An 18,901-nucleotide genomic window follows, 5' to 3' on the forward strand; every position below is an offset into this window, starting at 1 on the left:
CACCCCCCAAATTCACACCTCTGGCCTCTGCTTACCAGCACCCATCTATCCCTGCTGGCAGCCCCCAGCCATGCCAGCAATGTGCCTTGATCCCCACAACACGCTTCAGTAGCCCATGTCCCCTCCAACTCTTTGTCTCTTCCACAGCAACTCAATTCTGGCTTCAACTTAAGGAAGGGGTGGGAGGAAAAGTACCAAACCCTGATGCATGGTGATGGAAAAGCATCAGCAGTGCTTGCCCATAGGGGCATCAGGCCCCTAAGCGGGGCAATGCCAAGATACCCACCAGCATGGGGCTCCTGGAAGAGCCCAGCTTTCACCTCACCACCCTGCAACTGCAGGTTTGTCAGCAAAATCCAGCACCAAAGGGCTTTGGTGCCCCAGGACAGTGTGAGAGGCACCGTGTCAAAGCAGCCTTGTTCCTTTCTAATCTGCTCACACAACCAGCCCCACTGAAGCGTGGCAGTGGTGTGGCCCCATGGGAGAAGCCATGTGTGGCACAGCACGGTGTAGGCTAAGGTCACTCAGACCAGGCAAGGCAGCTCCATCCTCCCCAGCACATCACCCACTAGAGCCAATATCCATCCCAGCATCAGTCCTTAGTTCTGATGGCAGAAAAATGGCTGGTCCAGAAGCACAGGGGCAGCCACAGGGAAACTTCAGTCATCTCTTTCTCCTCTCAGGCCAGGGGGTGACATGCAATGATCTCTGTCCCCACTGGCACATGGAGCAGTGCCAAAGGAACCCAGCACAATCCTCCCCGTGTCCACCCCACTGAGACCAGGAGCTTGAAAACTCTCCTTCTGGCTATTAATCACCAGCCAGCCCTCTGCTATCATCAGTGTACCTGCCATAAATTAATAGAGGCCTTCTTAATCAAATCTTATCTCCTCTCCAAGCACCCAGCAAGCAGTGCTGGGGTTGCTGTCCCAGTCCGCCCAGCCATGAAATGCAATTTCCAATGCTCCAGTGGACTCAGCAGCTCTGCTCCATCTCCTCCTCACCCATACCTGTACCTGTGCCAGCCCAGCATCACTGCCTTGGCTGAGGGACCCAGCCTGCTAACCAGGGAGTTAGCTCCCAGAAGACAAGCTCCATTTCTTACCCACTTACTGCCTTTACCTGTGGCCCCCACAGATGGCACTCACCTGCCTCATTATTTAGAGGGCACAGCCTGAGTCTGGGGGCTCAGCACTCACTGGCAGCGTGAGGCTGCAAGAGCAAGTGTGGGAAATCCTTCTGCTGGGGGCATGAGAAGGCAGCAGGGCAACAGCACAGCTGCTTATGGGGTCAACTAAGAGGGACACATTTGAGCTGCTGTGGCACTCTGGAGAACATCTGGAACCCCATCTCTGTCCCACCAGGTTTCCTCTCTCCTCATCCACAAGGTACTTTCCCACTGCACACAGCTTCCCAAGGGCACAGGCAGCTCCAGGATGCCAATGAGGACCCACACACCTGCCCCAGGTGATGCCACCACAGGGTGGCCCCTGCCCCTCGCACATCACCATCCATCCTGGCAGCAGCCCCGTGCCAGCCTCCAACCCCAGACCTCCTCTGAGTCCCATTCTAGCTGCAGCAGTTCCCCCAGTCCCATGGGGGGTTCCCAGGCAGCAAATGTGAGCTGGGATGAAGGAAGACCTGAAAATGTTGCCCTACAGCTTCTGCTTCTCCGTGCCAGGGCTGCGAATCACAACCCTCTGCCACTCAAAACAACCCCACACTGGCTGGGATTTTCTGGCTTGGCAGAGCTGGTTCTACCCTCCCAGTGGTCTGAGACTGGCATGAGACTGCAGCTCCGTCCCTCCTGCAGCACCCCTGCCCAAGCCAAGCCCTAAGCAGCAGGGAAATGGTGGGCACTGGCAGCCATGCCAAAAAGGAGCTGCTTCTCCTAAAGCGATTGCAGGGCAGAGCTCAGAGGGTTTTTAAAAGACAGAACAGCCTGGAGAGCCTCCCTCACTCAGCCCCAATCACGCCGAGATCACAGGAACAAAACATCTTTGTTGCACATAAGAGGTCCCTCAGGCCCCAGCCCCCAGCAGGTCGGCGCAGGGCTGCACCACCCACGTCCAGAGGATACAGGAGCATCTCCAGCAGCACCCTGGCCCTGTGCCAGGCATCATGCCTATCCTGCCCACGACTGGGCACCTTGGGAGAAGGGCTGGGGCAGGATGGTGTGGAGATGGCTGTAGGGTACTGGGTGCCCATGCAGCCCCTCAGCTATCAGCACACACCCTGCAACGACCTTGCTGCTGAAGCACATCCATCTCTGCTCTGCTGCTTCATGCTGAGCCCATCAGTCTGCTCCCAGCATGGACATCTGCTGCTCTGCCATGGCAAAGGGGCACAGGCAGAGGAGGGGGTGTCAGCCAAGGGCACACAGCCCCCCTGGGCTCAGGCAATGATTCTTGCCCACCCAGAGAGGTGCGACTGGGGCTGGGCACCTTCTCATCCCCATCCAACCCTCTGCACATTTGTGCAATTGCTTTAGCAATTTCCTCGCAGAGGAGGAAGAGCTGTTGGGGCGTGGAGTCCCCTCCCAGCAAGGCTGCAAGCATGACACCAATGCAGCAGGAGGGGTCCAGCAGAAGAGGGGAGCCAGAGCCACCACTTCCATCCAAGCAAAGAGCCAGACTGGACCCAGCAGAGCCCACGGCTCTGGTGCTGCTGCCCCATTCCTCTGCACCTCCCTCAGAGGAGATTTGTGGTTTCTTACACGCCGTAAGCCGATTGCAGAGGTGTGTTAACTGGATTAGGTGGGAGGCTGAGTGCGATGCAGACCTGGAGGAGCTGCTCAGCAGAGCACAGCTCCTGCCCGTGTGACGCCGGCAGAATTTGCAGAGCCGGCTTTCAAACTGATTTTCCTCCCTTAAGCCTTGGGAAAGGTGAAGCTGCAGGAGGGATGTGAGCTCTGCCACCTCCTCACCCCTTGCAAAAACCCTGCCGGCCTCCAGCACAGGCTAGCAGCAGAGTCACATCCCCACATTGGTCTCTGCAACTGTCCCTGTCCTTGGCACTGGCAGCGACACAGGCAGGGTGACACCACCTCGGGCAGCACCAGCCAGGCACCCACAGTGCCTCAGGGAGCAGCAGGATGACCCTGAGCCCCATACAGCTCCATCAGCATCCATACAGCTCCATCAGCACCCACCACCTGCGGTGATAATCCACACCGGCAGCAGGCACCGGCTCGGTGACAGCCCTGTGGTTAATTCAAGCTGACCACTGCAGTGCACAGCCCAGGGAGCATGGCCTCAGAAGCACCCCCCGGCTGCACCCCGCCCCAGATCCAGCTCAGCGCAAAGGGGACACTGATGGGGACTGCAGCAATGCCAGAATTCAGGAGTGGCCCAAGGAGTGATGCTCCTCACCTCCTCCCACAGTCCCCAGCACCTTACCAGTGTCACCTGCAAACTGCACAGCAGTTTTGCAAGTGTCACAACACATCCATCTCCACCAGAGCTCTGCCACCACACTTCCCAGCCTCAGGGTGGAGGAAGAGGCAGCAGGTCTGATTTCCGGGGCCAGGAGCACTCGGCAAAGCCCAGGCAGACACCAGAAGTCCCAAACTCAGTCAAGGTGGCCCCGGCATGACACAGCCAGGTCTGCTGTGGCACAGCCAGCACAAACCAGGATCTAGCCTCTTATACCCAGTGATTCCAAGCAAGGTTGGTGCTGCTCACCAGGGCCATGACATCCCCCAGGACAGACAGATGGATGGATGGATGAATGCCCTCATCCTGCACTGCCTCCTGCCAGGCCAGCAGGATACCCTGACCCTGCTGCCATCTCCCCTTCCTCCTCCCACATCTGTCTCCAGGCCCCTACTTATTTATTTATTTGTTAATTAACTGCTGTTTCCATAACAAATGCTCCAGCTTCTCCCAGCCTCCAACAGCCCTGGGGCTGGATTGTTAACTAGGATTTTAATTTGTTAATTAAAAGCAGGATGGCTCCATAACAAGCTCCTCTTCCGCAGCCAGGCTCTTGGAATGCTCAGTGAGCCATTGGCTGAGCCGGGGGCCTCACCATGCCTGGCCAAACCCCCTGGGATGGGGCACATGGGGAAGGGTGAGCACAGCTGCCCCAAGCCAAGGGGGGTTTGCAAACAGGACATTGAGCTCAGCAGCACCACGGTGCCTGCTCAGGATCTCTATTCTCCCCCCAGCAGTGCTGGAGATGATGCCACCACCTCTCTCTGCAGTCCCATCCTAGTAATCCCTTCCCTAAACACCATGCACTCCCCTCAGTCATTAGAGGGTCTCAAAAATGGTGATTGACCCCTCTCTGCCCACTGTGGCAAAGCTGGGGTTGTGCCAGCATCATTCCCTCCTGGTTCCTGTGCTTCTGCCCAAGGCAGGCAATGCAGGGCAGCCCTCAGCACCCAGCCCAGTGCTGATATTGGCCAGGTAGAGGCTTGGGATACTCCTGGAGCCAAGGAAAAGACGTCAGCCCTGGCTGAGGAACAGCATCACATCGAGCCCCACGGCAAGGCCGTGGCTGGGAACAGAGCAGGGCTGTGTGCCTGCCCGTCCCTGCCTGCCCTCACACACCCAGCCCCTCTGCCTGCCCAGCCCGGCTGGAAAAAACAACATTTCCCCTCACAGGGAACCCCAAACGGTGTGCTCCTAGCCCAGAGGGGCAAACAAGCAGAGCTTTGTGCTCTGAAGCACCGTGCAGCCCCACCACACCCCAATGCCTGGCCTCAAACCTGGCCCCAAAAGCAGAGCCCCCAGCATAGAGCTCCAAATCCAAACCCAAGCACAGGAATCTGCAAGAGACCCCTAGCAAAGGGGCCATGTACAGAAGCTCCTAGGGGAACAGGAGAACCCTCCAGCCTGGGGGCACATCCCAGGTCACCATGGGCTGCAGTGAGCCTGTCCCTCCACCAAGCATGTCCCCATGCACGTCACAGCTTTGTCCCCAGCCAGGGATCCAGGCTCCGGCTGTCTCCTGCCGATGCTCCAGATCCTCCCGATCCCGCAGCTCCTTCGTATCTGGGTCACTGCTGTGAGTCACGGACACCCGGAGAGTGACTCAACGCTATTAGAGGGGCCAGATCCTGCAGCTGATTTCCCCAGGAGAGACTCCAAAACGCTGAGGAAGGGGGAGGACAGAGACCCTCCACCGCCAAACGCCCCCTGCTGCCACCAGCCAGACACTGCCTGGCCAAGAGGTGAACACTCATCCTCCCCCCAGCCTTTGTGGAGCAAAGGGGCCCTTCCCTCCCCGAACACTTCACAGCCAAGATCAGAGCTTCCCCATGCGAGTTTGGGAGAAACAGGCTCCACACCCAGCTGTCAAGTCCCAACAGCCCCAGACCCCAACCCCAGGGTGCTCCCTGCACTGGGTGGAATGAACGGCACACAAACCCAGTGCAGCACAGCACAGCTTCAGGCTGGATTTGACCCCAAGGATCATGTCAAGCACATCTTCCAGGTATTCCTGGAAGGCAACCACAGCCCTAAGCTGCAATGACTCCCAGGGCCACCACAGCCAAGGTGAGATGAGAAAAGCAATGCCACGACCAGACCTATCTCACGAGAGCTCTGACAGCACCTAGGACATCTCTTCTGTGAGGGGCACCCATCCCTGTCCCCCTGCTGTCCCCCAAGCTCCTTCCACCCCCTATACCTCCCAGCCATGCAGGACACTCGGCACAGCCCTTGCAGACAGGCAGACAACTGCTTTCCAGGCTCAGCCTGAGAATCTCAACGAGGCAGCATTTCCCAACCGACAAAAATATGGCGGGGAAAGAAAAACAGAAGGCAGAAACCACAAGAAAAACCCCACTCAGCCTTTCCCAGGGCGCTGACGTAATTAAGTCCCCAGCCCTGCGGGATGGAAAACACTTTGCCAGCTTCTCCCCCCGTGCCAAGCAGGATGAAGGTGCTGGTGGCTGTGGTCCCCCCTCCCTGTGGCACAACCCCAAGCCAGCGGGCACCGGGCGCTCGCCAATGTGCTGGGGAGTTGTCCAGACATCCTTTTTTCCGAAGTATTAATTAGTCACTGCACTGCTTACTTGAGACATGAATAGCTACAGCATGACAGCAAGCACAAAGTTTCCTCTGGAAAAAGCCTTTTCCAAAGCTTTTCCCTTCCCAGACACCTCGGTTAGCAGATGGGGGACAGGAATAACTCACATCCCGGCAATCCCCCACCCAGCCATCCGCCACAGCCCTGAATTTCTAGAGCAGAGAAGCAGCAAACCCTGGTCACTGCACTTATTTACACACTTGTGGCTCTCCCTGCCAGAGGGCCTTTTCCAGCCAAGGCAGCGAGGCCAGGCCAGCAATTCCAGCAGCGAAGCCAGCACTGCTGCCCAGCCTGACATGAAGCTTATGGGGAGAAGCCAAGCGAGCAAGGCTCCACCACCGCCCCAGGTGAAGTGCTCCAGCAGCTCATCACCCCTGCCTGCTGCTCCTGCTTTGCTTCCACCCTCCACTGCACAGCTCAGCTCCCCATTGCTGCCCCACTCCCCTCCACCCAAGCCCTTCCTTCCACCCTGCAAGCAAAGAAAACTGAGAAAACAGGGAGAGGAAGGCATCCATCACCTTCCTCCCCTTGTACCCAAGGTGTGCAAGCGGAGGCTGGGTGCTCAGTGCTTCCCGGTGCTCAGCCAGCAGGGAGGGGTTCTCCCAGCGGCAGAGCTCTGAATTAAACATCCCACCCTAATGAGTTGATTTTATTAGTTTGTGAATGCATTGAGAACTCATTATCAAAATAAACATCAATTCACTCCACCGAGCGCGGTGCCACGCACACACACAGCCCCGGCAGCGCTGCAGCTGGGGCCAGCCACAGCTCCCGCCCCGCAATGTGCTGCTGCTCCCCTCTGCACCCCTTCCCCAGCACCCACTGCACACTGCCTTCAGAGAGGGCTGCAGGGGCAGCAGGCACCCATCCCGCAAAGCCCCTGGCACCACGAGGTTTGCTTCTCCGCGTCAGGCTGGGCGCCCAGCAGCACTGCTGGCTGGGGTGGGACAGCCCCAGGCTAACAGTATAGACTGCGTGAGGTACCCCAGGACCTGCTTGGTGTCGATAAGGCAGAGTGAGAAGCCAGGTCACGAGCCCTCAGTGCTGCTATGGGACAGGCAGAAATGGAGAGCGCTGGCGGCTGGGCAAACCCTAAGGACCTCCAGCGACAGCCAAGGCAGAAGGGAGCAGCCCAGCCCCAGGGAGCCAGGGCTGGCACACCGAAGCATGAAGCAGGGGCACAGCGGGAGCATTGTCAGGCTCGGCAGGACGCGCTCCCTTTGGAAACAGCAGCTAATCCCATTTCATCCCCCTTCACGGCCATCAGCTGTTTTTCAGGCATTCAGGAGGCGGGTTGCTGAAACCAGAGCTATTGTGTCCACTGCATCCCAGCCTCCTCCAGTCATCCACCCATTCCAGCCCCATGCTGGGTCGGGATCGGCAGCACGTCCACACTAGCTCCTGTCCCAGCACTGTCCCCTGACAGACCTCCATGCACTGCTGGGAGATGGGCATGAAGGACCCACTCCCTTTCACCTTCCCCAAGCTCTCAGCATAACTCCATGGTCCAAGCACAAGCAAGGAAGAGGAGGAGGGGAAGCACTGTTTGTTCGTCCCACCGTGCGCTGAGATCTGCAGGTACAGGCTGAGCTCTGAGGACCTACACAACCCAGCGCTTGATTGATCCCCACAGGGGACACACAGGTGACACGCAGGCTCCCGGAAAGGATGAGTAAGGGACATAAATGACCCCATAAAAACCCAGTAAATGCCCAGTCCATGCCCCAGATTCAGCCCAGTTTCCTCACCCAGGATGAACTGGGATGAGCTGAGGGTGATGGCACAGCAGGATGGGGACTGACAGTAACAAGCTCCTCCAGCCACCTCAGACACGGGACAAGAGGAGCACGTGGATCTCCAGCCCCATGCTCACCCCAGGGAACTGCCCTCTGGCTCAGGCAATTCAGACCCCCAGGCGTAGGCACAGTGCCCTGACCAGTGAAGGGGCTCTAAACCCAGCATTTCCCTTCAGCAGCTTGAGCTATGAACGTTAACCATGCTGCAGAGTGCTGGGGTGGGGGGCTTGATCCCTTAGCCAAGGTCTCTTTCCATGCCACATGTCCCCACTCCCTCAGAGGCACAAGCAACACTCACCCTTGCAACCAGGGGTAGCAAGACCCTGCCCAGCCCAGTCTTAGTCCTGGAGAACCCCCTCCAGGGACCAGCACCCCCATGACCAAACCCAGATCTCATTCTTGCCCTGGCAGGACCCAGGCATGGCTGCTGCACAGAGCCAGGAGGGCTGAAGGTTACAGACGGGGACTCGCAGGTTGTCATCTCACCCAGCAGTGCGAGAAAGCAATTAGCCATCCCGGCTAAAATTAGCTCAGCCGTTTCTCTCTGCTAATGGTCAAACTCATCAAGGTTTCCCTACACTGGGGGCCTCAACCCCTCCGCGTGGGCAGGCAGTGATGGATGAGAGCTGATAGAGCTGCTCACGTGTGCCTGCATATGCAGGGCAGCAGGACACCAGCCAGCACCACATCCCAGTCCTCTGCCCACCATGCCCACAGCCACCTCTGCCCAGCACCTCAGGTTTCACCCCAGCTGCCATGGGGCAGTGGGAGAGCTGTCAGCATGCTCAAGACAGTTGCCACGCATTGAGGTGGACGATAGGGACAACGACTGCTGGTGAGAAGCAGGGAGGGTGGCTTCAGCATGGAAGACCCCCAGCATTCCTGGAATTGCCACCATGCCATCCCTGTTGCTGGCAGGGATGCCCAGCTGCTGGCATTCACCAGCAGCTGGTCCCAGTGCCCACAGCCTTCCCCAGCCCACAGCGGCTGCTGACCAGAAGGTGACACTGATCCGTGCAAGGCGGTGACGACCCAAAGCAGCTGGCAGTCACAGCATCCCCACGGATGTCCCTGCATGAGGCCCAAGAGCCCCCCACACCCCAAGTGTCCATTCCTGGGGGGCCCGAGGGCAGGGGTGTAGCCACCCCATCAGAGAGGGGAGACAAAGGGGGCCAGGGGACCAGCTGCAGCCCAGGAATGTCCCCTGCCCTCGGCCCCGTTCCCAGGGATCAGGTTTCCCAGTTCCCAGGCAACCCGAGCCAGGCATGGCTTTCCAGGCGCAGGCATTCCTGCACCCCGCGGGGCTCGGGGCAAGGGGAGGGGGCCGCCGAGGGGGCCTCTGCCTGCCCTGGGTGTGGACAGGTGGTCAGCAGCAGACAGAGGAGAAGGGTGAAGCACCACTGGAAGCGAGGTGCAGGGTATACCTGCCTCAGAACATCACTGGGAACAAGGTACAGAGTGCACCCTGACAACTGGTACCACAGCCCCATGTAGGGGTGCCCAGGGCTGTGTCCACACAGGTATCATTGCCAGCATGCCCAGAATGTGAGGGATGCCAAGCAAAGCCAGCAAGGCAGGGAGCTGCTGCCAGCACATTCCTGTCTGCTGGCAAGGAGTAGAGTGGCAAAAACACACCCCAAGTCTGGATCCACCTCCATGTATGGCTTTAGGGATGCAAAGGGTGGAAACCCCAAAACAGAGCAGCAGCTGCAGGAATGGGGAAGGTCCCTGGCATTACCATCACATCTCCAACGATTTTGGGTGACCCTGGCCTGGTGTCCTCTCCAGCAGCTCCACTCAGTGCACCTACACAGTAGAAGCAGCTTCCAGGTCATCCCTTTGCTCCCCACACCCGCTATCCTGGGTCATTCCAGCTCCACTGGGGTGCTGGATGCCCACAGAGTCTTTAGAAGACCAAAACCTGGTGCCATGAGCAGGAACCACAGAGAACTGTGGCTTCCAGCCCCTCTGCACCACCCTGTGCCCACATACCAGCCCCTGCACCACCACAGGAGTTCAGATTGCCCTTTGTTAGCATGATCACATCACCACTGACAGCAGCATATTTATTACTGGCCTGGCACTGACCATTTTTCACCCAGTGACACACTGAGCCCTCATTACCTCCTCAAGCTTGTTAGAGGCAAGGGGACCTGCTGCTCACCCGCCCCAGATGGGACCCAACATGCAAAGGTGGTTTTTTCCCCACACAGCTCTGCACCCCAGTCTGTGCAGGGCCTTATTCACCCCAGGCAACATCCTGTGCTGCTACTGCAAGATATCAGAGCACCCCAAAATAGTGTGTGTAGAGCCTACGGTAAAGTGTGTTGGGGCTGGAACTCATCCCAAGGCAGGAACCAGGCACAGGCTGGGGACAAGGAAATAGTTCTCTAAAATGCAGGGTCACTCCTCCTCACACCACCCCATGAGGCAGCCTCCCTCCTCCCCAGTTTAATTATCAGCATTTTCCCAGGTTCACAAGCAACCTGCAACCACCTCCCTCTCTCCTTCCTTCTCTCCTCCAGCTCCTTCATTTGCTCCTGCTGAGCAGAAAAGCCACCACAGCCTAATCCCCATCACTAAGGGACCTGCATCACTCAACACTGCCACCCTGGCTGGCACTGGGGCAGGAGCCACTGGGCTGCACCCATCTTGCTCAGCTCACTGGCATGTGCCAGCAGCACTGGTTGCTTATGGGCACAAGCCCACAGCCATCCTCCTCCCCCCTGGCAGCCCTTGTCCTGCCTGGTCTCCCCCCAGTGAACTTGGCTCCCAGTCCACGGACACAGTGGCAGTTCCCAGTGCTGCCATGGCTCAGATCACTAGCACCCCAAACCTGGGGACCAGCCAGGGCAGCAAGCAGAGTGATGGGACACAGTGACACAGGCTGCCTGGGATGTGATCATGCCCCCTCCTCTTACAGTTATCAGGTCATCAAAATTTCATTGCTGTGCCTGGTCACTAATGGCTTCCAAAAATGCATCAAAATTTAATCTTCTCTTCCTCTCCCCTAAAAGCCACTTTCCTTCCTGAGCTGGAGCTTTGCATGAGGCCACCAGCAGACGTGCCAACCACACTCATGGGCAAGGGTGAGCCAGGACAGAGGGAGGCATCCACAATCAGCCATCCCTTCCTCAGCAGCACCTTACACAGAGGTATTGGTGTGAGCCCATCACCAGTATCACATCCCCAGGAAGGAGCAGGGGCTGAACCCCCCTCCTGCTCTGCCCTGTGGGACTCCACACATGTGGACATGCCCAGGCACCACACATGGGTGACAGAAGGTGCCAACACCCCACCCCCCCACTCCAGCCTCTAATAAGCCTCTTTGGTGGAAGCTACCCATCTCAGGCCCCTGCCCCAAATCCCGTCTGGAACCTTAAGCCTCCCAAATCCCTCTTGGGACTGGCCACCGCCTCCTCAATCCCATTAGAGATGCTGTGCCAGTGTAGTGGGCCCCAGGCTGTGTCCCTCCAACCACAGGTGAGGAGAAGCTGCATCTTTGGAGGTCCCTCAACACACAAAAAAGTGGGAAGCAGGGGCTGGCACCCCTCAGGCACAGCCCCCCGGCCCACCCACCCCAGGCACTTGACAGACCCTTTACTGTCTTGCTTAATGAGCTGAAGGCACCTTTGCTGCAGGTGGGCTGGCAGCAGTGGGCTGCCCATGCCCCCTCCAACCATGACAGAGCCCCCCAGCCATGGCACCAGCCCCAGCACAGGTCGCACTGCGACACAGCTCCTGCCCGGGCAGCTCTGACTGATTAGCCTTCTACCCGGCACTGCATTCGGCGCCGGGTAATTAGCGTGAGGCCCCTAATCAATAAGTTATTTTTTGCCGTGGCTAATTAATAATTACACAGCACAGACGGGCTGTAATTAAACTTCCATCCCCTCTCTCCTCAGCAGTGCAGGGCCTTTGTTTTACCAACTGCAGGTATTAAAGTGTTTCAACTCGCACCCGGGGAGCCCTGGCCAGGGAGGTCTCACACCATCTCCTCCTCTTCCCTTCTCCATTGATCCCATTTTCTTTGGCTGACCGAATCAATAGCTCTGGCACAAAGCACTGCCAGCCCTGCAGGGATGCCCACACCGGGCTGCCCTGTCTGCCCCACTGCAGCCAGGTTAGGCTGGAGGCCAAAGCTGGACATCCTACCAGCTCCCTTGCCCCAGCACCCAGCCCACCCCAATGGGCCGCGGTGGCATTAGCAGCCCACGTTTGCTGGGTACCACAGACAGAGAGGTGACCCTGCTGGTATGTCACCGGTGCCATCTGCAGCAGGGGAGATGGGCACATGCCAGGCTTTGGCAACATTCCCTTCACCACGGGCATCCACTGCTCACCCGTGGCTGCCACCTGCCATGCGGCACCGGGGCCGGGCACAGAGCAATGTCACACCGCCCACGGGGACGTGACACATGCTGCAGGGAGCCAAAGCCACAAAGCTGAGCTCCGGCACAACGAAAGGGGAGCAAACCCCCTTTCCCCACCCCTCGAGAGGGCTGAAGCACATACAGCCCCACTTCTCCCACCCCATGGCGAGACCCCACAGCTCCCACGGATACATGGAAGGAGACTGGGTCACGCCGGGAACACGTCCCGCAGGCGGGGAACAAACAGAGCACGGGGGACCCGCCAGCCGGAGACGCCAGCCAGGAGAAGAGAAACTCGGCAAGGGAGTGAATCAATCAAAGAGACCTTCACAGCTCCCCACACAGGGCCTGCCCGGATAATATACTGCCGCTTTAGATGTTATGTTCTGAACTTAATTACTGAGAAATTATAGCAGTGCTGGGGGAGGCTCAGGGGGAGCGGGAGGACGGCAGCACACAGGGACTTCTGGCTCCACTTGCTGCCGCAAACAAGGGCAAGAAGTATCGCGGGCAAGGACCCCTGGCACTGTGCCCCACTGTGCCCCCCTCCCGTTTCACTGCCTGGATCTGCTGGGTCCGAGTGGTGGGAATGGAGGGGACCGTGCTCTTGACGGGAGCTTCTTCTGCAGCTCCCCGCGGGGAGGGCACGGGACCCCTAGCATTTCTGAACCCCACCTGCACCCCTAAGGGCCACGAACTATTTCTACATCCCCATCGGGTAGTGGAGCAGCTGAAAAACAGACCGTGCCATGCCAGAGCCCCAGAGGCGAGGTGTGGAGAGGAACTTGCCCTGCACAGTATTTCTCCCTCACCCCAAGGACTGGCTGGGTGCACAGGGAGCCCCAGGCACCCACGGGGGCTCAGGGCTGCAGATCCCCTGCAGCCCCAGCCCCCTGCCTGCTCTCACCAGCTGTTTGGAGGTCGATAGGACCAACCCCAGGGCAAAGTCTGTTCCCTGGGAGCTGCCCAGATTTGTGCCCCAGGTCTTGGGGTGCAGTGAGGACGCCCCAGGAGGGGATTAAATGGGTGCCTTCACCGTCCGCGGGGATGCTCAGCCGCCCGAAAGTGGTCCAGAGCAGTTTTCTACCCCATGCTCAGCACAACGTCTCCCCCCGATCGCCAGCCTGGGGGGCAGTTGTGGGGCAGGGTGAAGGAGGCGACAGAACACAATCCTGCTGCTCACCTCCGCCGAGTCTTCCCGGACACCACGCTGTGTTCGGAACCGACGGGCTCCGGAGTCCAGCTCCTGGGGTGGGGGAGGGGGAGTGTCTTCTTGAACACCAACAATGCTAAGACCCCTTTTCCCACGGCAGAAGCTCCGAGGTCACCTCAGCCCCCATCCCCCCGCCTGGCACAAAGCTTCCCCAACGTGAGAGGGTGCGCTGCTCGGCTGAGAGGAGCAGCGCTGGGACCGTCTCCGACTCCATCCCTCCGTGGTCAAACCCCAGCATACAAATCGGCACTGGAGGGTATCACCCCCTTACCTTGGGCGCCAGCTCCCGGGAGGCCGGGCAGAGTGAGCAAAGCAAAGCAGAGCAACCCCCAGCTCCCGAGCCGGGCCATGGCTCCGCCGAGACGTGGCTGCGGGGATGGGGGGGCAACTTCCCCGACTTTATAATCCGGGTGGCTGCGGCACCGCTCCCTGCTGCTCCAGGCACCCGGGAGTCCTCGGGGCTTCGGCACAGGGACACCCGCAGCAGCGCTGCTCGGGAAGGGGGCGGTGAAGACGAAGGGGTGAAAGGCTCCTCGTGGGGCGGGGGCGGTCCGCAGGCAGCTCCCCACCATGTGCAACTTCTCCGGCGACGTGCAGAGCCGAGACCCCCAAATCCGGAGCGGGGCCGGCAGCCGAGCCCCTCCCCAAGCGTTGCGCCCCGCGTCAGGGAAGGGGACAGGAAGCGCAGGGCTGCGAGCCCCCAGCCCCTCCTGCCCGCTCGGGCATCATGGGGGGACTGGATCCACGCCGCTCCCGGAGCCGAGCGCACTGCAGCCGCTGAAAAGTTTGGGGTCTAGAGGTAAGGGGCGGCAGGCGGCCCCTCCCCAGCGCTCAGCTCCTGCCTGAGGACATCTCCACCTCGGCGGCTCCGGGCGACGGGGGTTGATTCTCCCCTCGTTGCTCCCCGGCAGCCTCACGGAACCGGGGAAAGTGCGGCGGTGGCTCTGGGTGGCACAGGGTCCGGCTCGGAGCCGCCGGCAGTGCGCGGCAGGAGGGCTGGCGGCGTCACGCCGACCCTACTCGGCGCTCCGGCCGGCTGCCTGCTCCTCCTTGCGCGGCTCAGCGGCGGAGTGAGCCGCGGCGGCGGGGCTCGGCGGAGCCGGGGGCAGCCCGAGCCGGGGAGGCGGGGAGACGACGCGGCTCCGAGCGCTACCCAGCGGCCGCGGACGGGTGCGCACAGAGCCGCGGGGGGAGCGGGAGCGGCGGGCGCGTCCCCCCACGTCCGCCCCCGGTTCGTGCGGGTCCCCGTCGTCCGTCCCCCCCCTTCCCCCCACCTCTCCGGCTGTGGAAGCAGCAGCTTCTCTCTGCAGCTTTGGTCCCTCCAAGAGCCTGGAGCCGCCCCTTGCTCCCCGCGGCCCCTCTAAGAGCATTCAGAGCATCAGTGGCCGGTCCTTTGGAAGGGAGTACAACATGTCCCCGATGTAGCTCACAAACAACACTCGCTGCCACAGGATTATCAAAGTGAACAATTTAAGGATCTCAAAACGTAAAAGCTCTAACCCCCGAGATGAGCAAATAGCACCTCCCAGGTACACACATTACCTCTTCAGGCCTGATCTTGCAATTCCTCGAGCCCAGACCTTCTAACAGGATCAGGCCTTGGATGCACATCCCTCAAAGATAACTGTTCCTTATACCAGTACAGTACCCTGCATTAGGTGTGGGAGAGCAGCTCAGTGTTAACACCCAAGGACCTACACCATCCACACAGAAGGAAATATTTACCCTGACTGCTGGATCAGCCTCCTGAGCACATACAGTATCTCTGAGCCAAGGGACCTAAAAGGATCAGGGTGAAACGAAAGCATGAGCAGATTAGCCTGAAGCCAGGCCCAGCAACACTGGGTCACATCAGGGCAGGGACAGATGGAGCACTCCCAAGCTTTGGTACAGTGTGCATTAGTGCCCAGGCACCGGTGTGCCTTTCCACTACCTCATACCCACTCACGTGTAAATCACGCAGAGTCCTCGGGGGGCGGGGGGACAATGCTTGTGTGCACATTGCAGATCCGGAGAGCTCCTGCCAAATTTCCCATCGACCTCATGAAGAGAGACTGAACAATAACCCAGCACTTGCCCACCCCGGCATTAATCAGCTCCGTGGCTGGCATTCTCTGCCGAGCTGACGGGGATCGATGTGCTGTGGGAGGCTGCAATCCTGGCTCACCCCTCAAGGAGGTGTTTATCAGTACAGGCTGAAACAAGTGCAGGGAGAGAAGCTGCCCTGCCAGGGGCAAGCTCAGCCCCCTTCATACCCCCCCATGCTTCACTCGGACCCTCCTCCCCAGGTCCCACTGCACATGCTGCAGCAGGGAGTAAGCCACGATAATGCTCAGCATGCTCCCAAGCCCTGTGGGATCAGGGTTTTGTTCCATAAAGAACAGGAATTCCTGTCTCCAGGGCCATAAATTCAGCACCTGCCCCTGGTGCCTGCACTGATTTATGGTTATTACAATTAATCTTGCTGAGGTGTGAGCTGTTTATTACCCACTTGTGCAGGTACCTGATTCCCCACAGTCACCCAGGCAGACTGCTTGAGTTTTGATCTCACAGCAACAATCCCACCAGAACACGTTCTCCCTCCCAGGCCTGGCAGCGCAGGTCTACCCACTCCATACCAGCTCTTCTCTACCCAACTCCATCCAGGCAGGAACAGGCTCCAGCATGCAACATTGTGGCTTTTCTACTTGCCCTTGGAGACAGCTTTGAGCTGCCTCATACAATACCCTGATAACATCCCAGGGACAACAGCAGTCTCTGGTGGCACCTACATTGCCACCTGAGAACATGCCAGGGGATGCCTGGATAGGAGGCTATTACCTGCTCCAACCCCATGCCCCTGGGTCATCCCTACCCCATGCAGGTCATCTCTTCATCTCCCATGAATTTTGACCCCATCCTCCAGCAGCATCACATGCTTCTCAAGAATCCCAACCCTGAGCTACTATTTGGGGCATTGTCACTTGTAATTACTCCAGGAACCACACCACCACACACACTGACCAGCCTCAAGTCATGTTGCATGACTCCTCTCTCTCCAAGACTCCCCTGGAAGGGGGGAGACTGCAGGGGTCTAAGTGCACATCAAGGTTAGGGCTTTTTGGGCCCCTCTCTAGAAATCTGACCCTCAGCAGCAGCACATCAACTGGCAGCTGCTGCTGCTGCTGCTGCTGGAGACCTCAGCTAATGAGGGGTTCGCCTTGCACAGCCTCTGTGCCAGCCCCACTGGCAGCAGCAAAGCCACCTCAGGCCTATTTGTAGATTTGAAAGCTGTTATTTTGCCTCCTGCTCGAAGAGGGCGCATCAAAGTCAAACCCAAAATACGTTGCTGGGCTTGAATTAAAAACTCTTGTCTGAAACCAAGGCAAGCTCCAAAAAAAGATCAAGGCTTTGTTTGAAATGTAAAAAGTCTTTGCTGGGATGTCAGGCGCTTCAGGGACCGTCAGCATTATCTAAAGGCTGCAGGACAACAGCCAAGAGCTTCCTTCAGCCATCCTCAGCATCTCTTGTCTTTCTTGGACAAGGCACCAGCTCTCTCAGCAGCATCTCTGTTCTCAGAGTACAGAAGCAGCATCCCGTGGTGAGCACCATGCCCCCTCACAAGCTCTGGGAAGGGGCTGGGAAGTGCAAGGAGAGGTGAGGTTGGAAGTGCTGCCTCTGAACAAGACACTCCAGGAGCTCAGTCCTTCTCTGCTGTCAAAGGGGAGAGGAGGAAGATGTAAGCACAGGCTGTCAGCACTGACATCCGGAAGAGAAATTGGATAATGGAGGCTCTGCAGCCTTACAGACAGAGGTATAACAAGTTCCCATGGGCAGAAGTTGAAGCCAGACCCATCCAGCCTAGCAATAAGGTGTGTGTTTCTAATCTGGAGGATAATTGACTGGCTGCAGCAAGGCTCCCCAGTCCTTTCTTTTAGAATTAAGATTGGAAGTGGCTTTTTAATTTCTCCAGAAGCACCTGCTCTCCTAGGAGGAGTTAATGCAGGGCAGCGCTGCAGGCCACAAAATCTCTGAGATCTGTCAGCTCCTCTCTTTAAACCTGGGCTTAGATCAGGTCCTTTCTCCCCAGGAGTACTATGGCACGGAGTGAGCTGCAGCTATTGCACACCCCTGAGCCATGGGGACACTTTCCAGGCCCAGGCAGGGCCACACAGAGGCAGATGCCATGTTCTTAGCAAGACAAAAACTGCCTCCCCTTGAAGGGCAAACAGGGTTCCATCACTGCTCTCAGATGCTGTGTAAGAAGCCTCCAAGCCAGCTCAGAACAGAAACATCTTGAATAATTGATGTCTTAAAAAAAACATAATGCCAAGAGAAGGTATAGCAACAGGAGCAAGTCTTCTCCTTCCTGCCAGCACTGCTCCTCTTCCTGGCCTGGAGCTCTCTCCCAGCTTCAGCTGCTTGGAGCATCTCAGCCCAATTAAGATCTTCCTTCAAGCCCAGAGTGATAGAGAGAGGCCTGCAGCCCTGGGAGAGCTCTGGAGCTAGCAGAGAGCAAAGCAACAGCATCTCCCCATCCATGATCACAGGAGTCCCATTTCTGAGTAGGATCTGTCTCTCCTTGGAGAGCAGCCATCTGGGAACAAACCAAGAGGGACAAGAACCTTCCCAGCGAGACTTGCCCACAACTCTCTCCTCTTCCACACCCACTAGTCCCCAGTGCAGGATGAGTCTGAGTAGTCAATGAGCTGCTGAGGCAGAGGAAGGTCTCAGGCAGCCCTGACCCTCCCCAGATCCTCTCACTGGGTCCCAGAAGCAGCATCATGAGCATCTACAAAGGACCACCACCAACTAACAGTACAGGAACAGCCCTGCTTACCGGTCCTGCCTCCCTAGGGTGGGATATAGGGGGGACTTAGCCCCATCCCCACTGAACCAAACCACTCCTCATTCCCCCCTAAACATGAGGGTTTGGCCCACACAGCACCATCAAGCTGGGGACTCCCAAACCCACCTCTGTGCAGAAACTGCTGGTATTAAAACTCCTTCTTCTGCTCCAAACCACCTCTAATTGAGCACACTGGGACAGGCTGCACACCATCCCTTCACCAGCAAGCAGGAGATGCTGATGGAGAAGCAGCATTCATCCCAGCAGCCCTCCTCCACCAGGGAAGCCTGCAGGAACAGGAGACTTTGCTCCAGCACAAAGCTTTTATCAGCCTTCCTGCAGTGCAGCCAGCTCTGTCAGGAGCTCAGGACAGCATAGCAAGAGCTGCTTGTGCCTCCCCGCTCCGAGCTAAAAAAAAAAGGAGGAGCTTGGGGATCCTGGCTGGATCCTCACAGGCTGATCCAGGCAAGAGGGTCTATGACCCTCACACTGGGAGGAAAACTCCATTCCTGCTGCTCCAGACCCATGGCCCTTCCCCAGCTGTAACTCACACCAGCAAACCTCCTCCAAAGCATTTTCTCAAGGTCACTGGTACTAGGCAGCAGAAACACTTTACACACGAAACATCCCAAAGAAGCAGCCATGGCACCAGGAG

General features: G+C 58.3%; 1 protein-coding gene across 1 annotated transcript in view; it reads right to left on the reverse strand.

The window, feature by feature from the left end:
- Window positions 1–14,119, reverse strand: part of SDK2 (sidekick cell adhesion molecule 2) — a 49,821-nt gene extending 35,702 nt beyond the window's left edge. Inside the window, exon 1 of the mRNA XM_054171132.1 lies at window positions 13,690–14,119. Within this exon, the coding sequence (XP_054027107.1) occupies window positions 13,690–13,990 (301 nt within the window). The 5' untranslated portion in view covers window positions 13,991–14,119. The remainder of the gene's footprint in view (window positions 1–13,689) is intronic.
- Window positions 14,120–18,901: the final 4,782 nt, after the last annotated feature.

The sequence above is a fragment of the Dryobates pubescens genome, chromosome 20 (assembly GCF_014839835.1).
Source record: "Dryobates pubescens isolate bDryPub1 chromosome 20, bDryPub1.pri, whole genome shotgun sequence".
Classification (NCBI taxonomy): Eukaryota; Metazoa; Chordata; class Aves; order Piciformes; family Picidae; genus Dryobates; species Dryobates pubescens.